The sequence below is a fragment of the Brassica oleracea genome, chromosome C6, assembly GCF_000695525.1.
Source record: "Brassica oleracea var. oleracea cultivar TO1000 chromosome C6, BOL, whole genome shotgun sequence".
In the NCBI taxonomy this organism is placed as follows: Eukaryota; Viridiplantae; Streptophyta; class Magnoliopsida; order Brassicales; family Brassicaceae; genus Brassica; species Brassica oleracea.
The window spans coordinates 28,206,070-28,216,591 of NC_027753.1; the positions used below are offsets into that span (position 1 = coordinate 28,206,070).

The 10,522-nt window shown below is 40.1% G+C and overlaps 2 protein-coding genes and 1 long non-coding RNA gene across 3 annotated transcripts; 2 read left to right on the top strand and 1 right to left on the bottom strand.

The window, feature by feature from the left end:
- Window positions 1–982: 982 nt before the first annotated feature.
- Window positions 983–5,181, top strand: LOC106296325 (putative disease resistance protein At4g11170). Its single transcript, XM_013732430.1, has 5 exons — window positions 983–1,548; window positions 2,167–3,259; window positions 3,341–3,637; window positions 3,724–4,844; window positions 4,939–5,181. Exons 1-5 carry the CDS (start codon window positions 1,079–1,081, stop codon window positions 5,054–5,056), a joined length of 3,099 nt encoding a protein of 1,032 aa, XP_013587884.1. The 5' UTR covers window positions 983–1,078; the 3' UTR covers window positions 5,057–5,181.
- On the bottom strand, window positions 5,012–5,232 carry LOC106296326. Its single transcript, XR_001261182.1, has 2 exons — window positions 5,146–5,232; window positions 5,012–5,102 (listed from the first exon to the last, which is right to left on the bottom strand). It is a non-coding gene; the product is annotated as an uncharacterized LOC106296326 (long non-coding RNA).
- Window positions 5,233–5,939: 707 nt separating this feature from the next.
- LOC106297920 lies at window positions 5,940–6,674 on the top strand. Its single transcript, XM_013734055.1, has one exon. The coding sequence runs from the start codon at window positions 5,940–5,942 to the stop codon at window positions 6,672–6,674; it is 735 nt and encodes a 244-aa protein (XP_013589509.1).
- Window positions 6,675–10,522: the final 3,848 nt, after the last annotated feature.

The window sequence follows — 10,522 nt, forward strand, 5'->3', positions numbered from 1 at the left end:
GACGAGTTTATAAAGAAGAGAAGACGAGCCACTTTCCGTAACTGATGCCGCACGTGCGCACGTTGGCGGAAATCTCGCGAGGATCTCGGAGGCGAGGCGTTACGAAACTTCCTCCGCAAGATCTTTTCTCGTTTAAACTTATCTTCAAGAAGAGAGACAGCGTGTTGTTTTTAAACGAACTACGTGTTGTTTAAAATAAAATGCATGTCGTTTTTCGGGAATTAAATGGCAAAACGCTGAGCTTAACTTGGTCCAAAAAGAATATTCTTATCGGGCCGGAGGCCCTCCACCAAGACCCAAGACCCAAGATCCAAGACCCAAGCCCAAGCCCAAGCCCATGTCCACGCCCACGCCGAGCCGACCGGCCGGCGGCGGCGGCGCGTGCGTGGGGAGCTCTCTCTTTCTCTGAGCCGTTTAATCTAGTGTAAGTGTGTACACTTATATATACTGCTCGTTTTCTCCTCAAGTAGCCGATGTGAAATGTCTCTAAACTTCTTCATTAAAGTCATTTAAAGGCTTCTTTAGTTAACACCCGCAGGCCCATTTCTTTTCATCATTACCAATTTTTATTAAAGCCTTTTTGCTTAATAGATTGGTCCAACATAAGTGATGTTAACATAAAATAACACTTTCTCTGTTCCTAAGGAGGTTTAAAATAGTTTTTATGTTCCAATATGTAAGATATTCTCATATTTCTAGGTAGTTTAAGTTTATCAAAAACTGTGTAACCAATCAAATTTAATAGTTATATTTTGTAATTGGTTGAATAGTTTTTAATTTAAAAATGTAATAATATTTTTTAGATAAAAAGTAATTTTTTTAATAAGTGTGTTTTACATAAAAAAAATTTTATATTTAGGAACGGAGGAGGGAGTACGATATTAAAATCAAGTTTACAATGTACAGTGTAGCAATAATATTAAAATCAATGCCATCAATAATCTTTTTTTTTTTTTTTTTTTGGACAACTGCCATCAAGAATCTCTAAATAGAATATGACCCAGAAAGAAAAAGACTAGTTTCCTTCTTGGACAGCCTGTTCTAATCGGCAACCAAGAAAATAATTTTCTTTCCGTCCATGGCTTCCCTGTCAACTCGTGTCAGGAACTATGATGTCTTCCTCAGCTTCCGAGGGGAAGACACTCGGCGCACTATCGTCAGCTATTTGTACGAAGCTCTTTGTCGTGAAGGTATCATTACTTTTAGGGACGATCGGAGGTTGGAGGCAGGTGACAACATTTCAGACCAGCTTATCGAAGCCCTAAAGACTTCGTGGTTCGCTGTTGTAGTCATCTCAAAGAACTACGCTACCTCGAAATGGTGCTTGGAGGAGCTTCGACTGATAATGGAGCTTCACGGTGCCAATCATATTCAAGTTGTTCCTATGTTCTACGAAGTCGAACCTACGGACGTGAGAAACCAGACAGGAAGCTTCGCGGCTGCGTTTCAAAATTTCGAAGATCTACATACGGTGCCAGAGAGGGTTTCCCAATGGAGAAGAGCTCTCAACCAAGTCAGTCATCTCTCAGGCTTTCATTCCACCACATGGTAATCTTTCCTTATTATAACAATATTTTTCTACATGCTTCACGGATTTCTTAAAACATGCGTATGAAGCTATAGCTTTCTCTCTCTCTTTTTTTTTTTAATTCAGCACACTATGTCCCTGGATACCATTGTTTTAAGAGTAGCTGCTATACAACTGTAGTCTGTAGCCATGACCAAAACAAGCCATCTACAGCCTTTCATATCCTCATGAAAATCTCAATTCGGTATTTGGAGGATTAATGAACTATTATATAAAGAATTATGGTTCATACATTTTTATAGTTAATTAGTTTTAAATTAGAAGTTTATGATAAACTCGAGTTTAACATGGGTGTTGATGAATGTTACATATTAGTACTTAAGAAATAATGAGCTACTTATCGTCAGTTGGTTTTAAGTTGGGAGTTTATGATAAACCAGAATTTAGTCTTAACTAAATTCTCAAAATTGGCTTGGTACTAGAGTTATCAAGTGTAGGGAGGAACTAAGGAACGAATAAATATAAATTCCAAAGAATGTAAAAAAATGGTTCATTTGGGACATATATATATACGTGGCTTACCTATATACCTTTCGTTTCTATGGGAGAATTAAAGCAATGTTTGTTTTCCATGTTAGGGAGGATGAGGCAGCAATGGTAGCCAAGACAGTTCAAAGTGTCTCAAGTGGACTGCTGAAGATGAGGCCGACCAGTGGGGTCGATTTAGTTGGGATGGAAGCACACATGGTGAAGATGCATTTCCTTTTGAATATGGGGTCTACAAATGAGGTTCTCATGATAGGAATATGGGGCATGGGAGGCGTAGGCAAAACCACCATTGCCAAGTGTCTCTATGAACGATTTTCACGTAAATTTCCAGCTCATTATTTCATTGAAGACATTAAGAAGGTTTATAAGGACAAGAGTCCATCCTACTTACAGGAAACTTTCCTCTACAAAATCACTGGTCAACAAATTGATTCTCAAAGGGTTGTAGCAGGATCTCAGGTAATAAAGGCAAGACTCGAGCACCAGAAAGTACTTGTGGTGCTTGATGGTTTGGATAAAGTGGAGCAGATGCATGCACTGGCAAAAGAGACGAGCTGGTTCGGTCGAGGGAGCCGAATCATCATAACCACACAGGACAGGGGTCTGCTTACTTCCTGTGGAGTAAACCATGTACATGAGGTTAAGTGCTTGGACGATAAGGATGCCCTCAAAGTATTTAAACAATCAGTTTTCGGAGGAAGAAGGCCTCCTTCTGATGAATTTGAGCAACTCTTCATCAGAGCCTCTCGTCTGGCTCACGGCCTTCCCTCTGCCCTCGTGGCTTATGCCTTACATCTTAGTGAAAACACTACCATAGAGAGATGGGAAGATGAATTACGTCTCCTTGAAACATCACCTCATAAGAATGTTGAGGAGATCCTCAGAAATAGCTATGATGGTTTAGATAACAATGACAAGATTGCTTTCCTTCATGTTGCATGTCTCCTTAACGGATACCCTTTCAACCATGTCACTTCCCTTCTTGATGCTGGTTCTCCTCGGATAAATCATTTAAGTAAGAAGTCTCTCATAAGCATATCAACAGATGGATGCATAAACATGCATTTCTTGGTCGTACAAACAGGCAAGGAAATTGTGCGCCAAGAATGTGAGTATAGACCTTTCAGACAAAGGTTCCTATGGGATGCTGATGATATCTATAATGTCCTCGATAACAAAATAGTAAGTTATTAGTTTTCTCTGCCTTTGATCTCTTGTAAGTCAGACTCATCTGGATATGTTTTTCTTAACCTTGTTCAACAGGGTACGAACGAAACTGATGGTGTGATGCTACACATGTGTAAGATGCATGATAAGTTAACTATGAGTGATACAGCATTTGATGGCATGCGTAGTATCAAGTTTCTCAAGTTCTTCCACCACTTGTGTGATACAAAGTCTAACTTGGAGCTCAAATCATCCGAGTTTTATTTTCCCCCAAATCTTAGGCTACTACATTGGGATGCCTGTCCGTTGGAAACCTTACAATCCAGGTTCCGAGACCTTGTTGAAGTCAATCTTCGATACAGCAACCTCAAGAGTCTTTGGGATGACACGTCGGTACGTTATCATTAGAAATATGTTTTGATTCTCTTTTCAAAAATATATAAATATCTACATGTTTTTTAATCTTTATTTTGTTTCAGATCCTTCGTAGTCTAGAAAGACTAGATGTGACAGGCTCGAAGAATCTGATACAACTTCCCAATCTTTCAACAGCCGTGAACTTCGAGGAATTGAGAGTAGAAGGGTGCAAGAGGCTACAGAAAATTCCGGAGTCCCTAAAGGGCTTACTCAAGCTCACAAAACTCAACGCAAGCCACTGTGATAGCCTTATGAGTATTTTGATAAGCTTTCCTAATAAGGAAGCGAGTTTGGGTTGTCTTAAAGATCTATCCATCGACGGTCAAATAGACTTAAATTTATGGGGCCTATACGGATTTGCAGAGCACATCTCCTTTAGGTCCAAACAACAAATCCTGGATGAATCGGTGATGATGGAAGAGAGCACATCTCATCAGCTCACGTCAGATCCCAAGGGATTCCATTCACTCAACATCAAGAAGTCCAGGTACACAGAGTCCAACGCTCCTTTCACCTGTCACAGCTTTTCAGGCTTTACCGGTTTAACAGAGCTAAAGCTGGTCAACTTGAACATTAAAGAAATCCCATACAACATTGATTGCTTGCTAAACCTAGAGAAACTGGACCTCAGTGGAAATGATTTTGTGTCCCTACCCTACACCATGGGAAAACTGCCCAAGTTGAAGTATGTCAGCCTTTATAACTGCCGCAGAATCATATCACTACCAGAACTTGCTCAGGTGAAGACGCTAATGCTTTCTAAATGCGTGAACCTCCGATCGTTTATGACAATTTATCCACGGGAAACATACTGCTTGCTTGAGCTTTGGCTTGATAACTGCAAGCATGTTCAAGTTTTGTCAAAAAAACTCAGTCAGTTCACCAAGTTAACATATTTAGACCTCAGCAGGCATGACTTTGTCAGACTGCCTCAAAGTATCAGGGTGCTTACATCCTTGGAAACTTTCTACCTCAACAACTGCAAGAAACTCAAATCAGTGGAGGAGCTTCCACAAAGCGTCAACTATCTCTACGCACACAGCTGCGATTCCCTGGAGATGGTTTCCCTTTCTCCAAATCACTCGATAAAACACCTTGATATTCTCCATTGCCCCCGACTGAAACAAGAAGAACACAAGCATCTAATGGATCTGTTATACATCATGATGGACATAGTCAAGAGGTAATCTTACTGCCATGGCCTGTTTTTTTTTTCGTTTCATATCCATATGTTTATATGTCATGACTCATGAGTGCACACTCTTTCTTTTTCATAGGCTTCAAGGCGATGTGCTTGCTTATCTGAAACTGAAACATCCAAGAAACTCAGCGGGACTAGAAAATTGTTTCGGTCCCTCAAATCAGTGTTTAGTTGATCACTACTCTTCCGTTTGAAGCTAGATGATGGTGTGTCACACAAAAGAATCATTCAATCAAACCCCTTGACTTTAGCCATTCCTTTCTCACTTGAGTGACATAAACACCGAGACAATGGAAAAGTTGCGTCTTGAGTTCTATCTTCGACTTCCAAAGGCGTTTCAGATTCCACCAGCCGAGATAACAGTATGTGGAGTATGTATATGATTAGCGATAACTATAGAGGCTAGTCGATTGTGGTGCGGGGAAATTATGTTCAGGCTTGGAACTATATTAAACCAATCATCGGTTTATTTGTAATACTTTGCGGTTCAATTGTATTTTCAAATCAAACAAAAGTTAACCAGCGGTGGGACATTCCGAAATGTCAACATGGAGCGTCACTTTTCTTGCTTTGGTAAGTCACTAGACTGTGCTCTTCTTCTACTTAACAAGGTTTCTCATATTGTATTTATGTGCTCGTGTTGCGTTTTAATGAACTGTGTGCTCCCTTAGTTTACGATAAAAATGGAGACGAGCAAATTTTAGTCAAAGCCAAAAGAGTTGTCTCTAAGTCACACTGGAAATGCTAAAACATAACTGTTGGAGTAAGCTTGAATTAGCTTGGAGAACAAGATATCCTAATCCCACCGAGATATGGTTTACTAAGAGGATTAGGAGTTATCTATAATAGGTTTTACTAATAAGATTAGGAGATATCTATTCTTATATAAAGGAGTTGCAGAGTTGTTGCAACCCTTGGGAGTTTTAAGATTGTTAGAGTGAGAACTTAAGGTTTTGAGAGGATTTTCCTTAAGATTAATAAGAGAGCAAATTCTTATTATTTTGATCTTGCAAATACAATCGAGAAACTTAAACTATATTTGGTATCAGAGCTTACATGAACCATTAAGAGAACATCATGGGAGACATTGTTGTTGCGAAACCGAAGGAAGGAGGAGGCTCTTCTTCCACGATAAAGTGTCCTATGCTCACGACAACTAACTACACAGTCTGGGCAATAAGGATCAAGCTGTTGTTGAAGGTACACAAAGTTTGGGATGCGATAGAGAATGATTCAGATGTCAGAGAGAAGAACGACATGGCCACAGCCCTAATATTTCAGTCCATACCCGAAGCACTTGTGCTGCAAGTAAGTGATCTCGATACGGCAAAGAAGGTTTGGGACTCGATCAAATCAAGGTACATGGGAGCAGATCGAGTTCGTGAAGCAAGACTACAGACATTAATACCGGAGTTCGAGAGATTGAAGATGAAAGATAATGACACCATTGACGATTTTGTTGGGAAGCTAGCGGAAATCTCGTCAAAGTCAACCGCTCTAGGAGAAAACATTGAAGAATATAAACTCGTAAAGAAATTTCTATCTAGCCTCCCAAGAAAGAAGTTCATACACATCGTTGCGTCATTAGAGCAAGTCCTTGATCTCAAAACCACAACCTTCGAAGATATCATCGGTAGATTGAATGCTTATGAAGACAGAGTGAAAGAAGAAGAAGAGGCAGAGGAAACACAGAGCAAACTCATGTTGGCAAACAATGAGTCTCAACCTACCTCGAACTCGTATAATCAGGGTTATAACAACTATAGAGGCCGTGGACGTGGTGGACACTACTATAACCGCGAAAGAGGATGAGGAAGGTACAATGAACGTTTTCAAGAGAACTTTGATATGTCAAAGATTCAATGTTTCCGCAGTGATAAGAATGGGCATTACGCATCAACCTGCCCTGATCGACTTCTAAAGCTGCAAGAAGTTACAGAGACCAAGGTTGAGAGCACGCTTGAGGCAGAGGAACTAATGATGCAAGAGGCTGTGTACCTTAATGAGAAGAATGTTAATCCTAAAGAGTTTGAGGCGAGCAAAGACAACGTATGGTACTTAGATAACGGGGCAAGTAATCAAATGACCGGCAACCGCAAGTACTTTAAACGGATTGATGAATCTATCACAGGAAAAGTAAGGTTTGGTGACGATTCACGCATTGACATAAAAGGAAAGGGTTCAATCTTGTTCTACAGCAAAGATGGAGGAAAGAAGCTCTTGGCTGATGTCTACTACATACCAGATTTGAAGAGTAATATAATTAGTTTTGGGAAAGCTACGGAAGCCGGTTTTGATGTTAGAATGAGAGACGAGTACCTCACGCTAAGAGATAAAGATGGCAAGTTGATCACAAAGGCAAAGAGATCACAGAACCGTTTGTATAAGGTCATCATCGACATCGTCACTGAGAGGTGCTTACAACTTGAATTCTCAAGCGAATCAGCAAGATGGCATGCAAGATTGGGACACATAGGTAGAGAATCAATGAGGTCAATGATCAGCAAGGAACTTGTTTTGGGCATACCTAAGATCGTGATCGAGAAGGGTACTTGTTCAAGCTGTTTACTTGGGAAACAAGCAATACATCCCTTCCCACAAGCAACATCTTTCAGAGCTAAAAGAACACTTGAGCTCGTTCATGAAGACCTCTGTGGCCCAATAACACCCATTACGCCGTCGAAGAAGAGGTACATATTCATTCTTATTGATGATTTTTCAAGATATATGTGGTCAATTCTTCTTGGAGAGAAAGGAGAGACGTTTGAGAAGTTCAGAATGGTCAAAGCGATCGTCGAGCAAGAGACAGGAGCAACCATTACAACTTTTAGAACTGACAGGGGAGGAGAATTCGTGTCAAACGAGTTTCAGTCATACTGTGAAACAAATGGGATTGCGAGACAGCTCACAGCTTCGTACTCTCCGCCGCAAAACGGCGTTGTGGAACGACGAAATCGAACCCTTCTAGGTATGACTAGAAGCATCTTGAAGCATATGGACTTGCCTAATTATCTATGGGGCGAAGCATTAAGGCATGCTACATATATCATTAATAGAGTAGCCACACGGGTGCTAGTGAACGTGACACCATATGAAGCGTACAAAGGAAGAAAGCCAAGACTTGACCATGTTCGCGTATTTGGATGCGTCTCTTATGCTAAGATTGAAAACGGTCACATGCGGAAGTTAGATGATAGGTCTCGTCTGCTGATACATCTTGGTACGGAACCAGGATCGAAAGCGTATCGATTACTCGATCCAATAAATAGAAAGGTGGTGGTAAGCAGAGATGTAATTTTCGATGAAAGCAAAAGTTGGGATTGGAAGAACTGTGAGAAAGAAGATAGTACAGAGCCACTCAGCGTTGAGTTCGGAGAATATGGAAACCATGGAATTGATGAAGATGATGAGATGAATCGCGAAGATAGAGGTGATGAGATGGATAGTAGTAAAGTGATAAAAACAGAGGATCATGAAACAGAGGATTATCATGAAACAGAGGATCATGAGACAGAGGATCATGTTGAGAACGAAGAAGACAATGAAGAGAACGCTGAGACGGGATTAAGACGATCACAAAGAGAGACTAGGAAGCCAATCTACTTAGATGACTACATTCTCCTTGCGGAGGTTGAAGGAGAACATTTGTTACTGAGCGTTAACGGCGAACCATGGAGCTTTGAGGAAGCAAAGTTAGAGAAAGTTTGGCGAGACGCTTGTGAAGACGAGATGGCTTCGATAGTGAAAAACAAGACTTGGGATCTGATCAATCTTCCTGCCGGAGCTAAAGCAATTGCTCTAAAGTGGATTTTCAAGGTGAAGCGTAACTCTGATGGAAGCATCAACAAGTACAAAGCGAGATTGGTAGCAAAGGGTTACATCCAGCGCCACGGTATTGATTTTGATGAGGTGTTTGCACCTGTCGCACACATCGAAACTGTCCGTTTCATATTATCTCTGGCTGCTTCAAAAGGATGGGAGGTGCACCATCTAGATGTCAAAACCACACTCCTTCACGGCGATCTAAAGGAAGAGGTTTATGTTTCTCAACTGGAAGGCTTCGAAATCAAAGGACAAGAGAGCAAAGTATACAAGCTAAACAAAGCTCTCTATGGGTTGCGTCAAGCTCCAAGAGCATGGAATGAAAAATTAAATAAAGTGCTTGGAGAATTGAAGTTTGTTAAGTGCACCAAGGAACCGGCTCTGTATCGACGACAAGACAAAGAACATCTCCTTCTCGTAGCAGTATACGTTGATGATCTTCTTGTAACAGGAACAAGCTTGGAGTTGATCATCGAGTTTAAGAGAGGGATGTCCGCCCGTTTTGAGATGAGTGACTTAGGAAAGCTCACATATTACCTAGGTATTGAGGTCGATCAACACGCTGAAGGGATTACTTTGAAACAAGAGAGATATGCTAAGAAGATATTGGAAGAGACAAGAATGCAAGACTGTAACATGGTTCATGTTCCTATGGATCCAAGTCTGAAGCTCTCTAAAGCGTGTGATGAAGGACGAGTAGATGAAAAGGAGTACAGGAGAAACGTCGGGTGTCTCAGATACCTTCTACACACCAGACCCGACCTCTCTTATTTTGTTGGGGTATTTTGTTGGGGTAATGAGTAGGTACATGGCAGAGCCAAGGACTTCGCACGCAGCAGCAATGAAACAGATCCTCCGCTACTTGCAGGGAACTTGTTCTCATGGACTTACTTTCAGGAGGGGAGATAGCTCGAAGCTTAGTGGATACATAGACGCAACCCACAATGTTGATGATGATGATGGAAGGAGTACAACTGGTCACGTTTTGTACTTTCTAGACTCACCAATCACCTGGTGTTCTCAGAAGCAAGAAACGGTGGCTCTATCATCTGGTGAAGCAGAATTCATGGCAGCATCTGAGGCAGCAAAACAAGCTATTTGGCTTCAAGATCTTCTTAGTGAGATAGTTGGAAAATCGTGTGAGAGGGTGGTGATTTACATTAACAATAAGTCAGCTATAGTTCTTACTAAGAATCCGGTGTTTCACGGTTGAAGCAAACATATTCATAGACGATACCACTTCATAAGAGAATGTGTAGATAACAACTTGATCGAGGTTCATCACATAGCAGGAAGCGAGCAACGAGCAGATATCTTAACGAAAGCACTCGCAAGGATTCGGTACAAAGAGATGAGGAGTTTAATTGGCGTTGAAGACTTGACAATAAATGGTTTCAAGCTTAAGGGGAAGAATGTTGGAGTAAGCTTGAATTAGCTTGGAGAACAAGCTATCCTAATCCCACCGAGATATGGTTTACTAACAGGATTAGGAGTTATCTATAATAGGTTTTACTAAAGTATATATGGTAATTAATGATTTTGAATAATAAATATTTGATAAAAAAAATAGTGTATCTTCTATCATATTTGTTTAATTTTAAACTATTAAATAAATTAAACAACCACAATAATCATATAATAAAATTTAGATTTTTATGTATATGTTATATTTTGAATTTTTACAAACGGCTATAAATTACTAAAACTATTAAGAGTCTCACATTCAAATTTTATGATCCATGGTTTAAAAATTTTGTTATGACAAAATACAAATGATTACAAAAATTATATAAGTAAAAAGTCTAATTTAATTAATTATTAAGATTAATATATATATC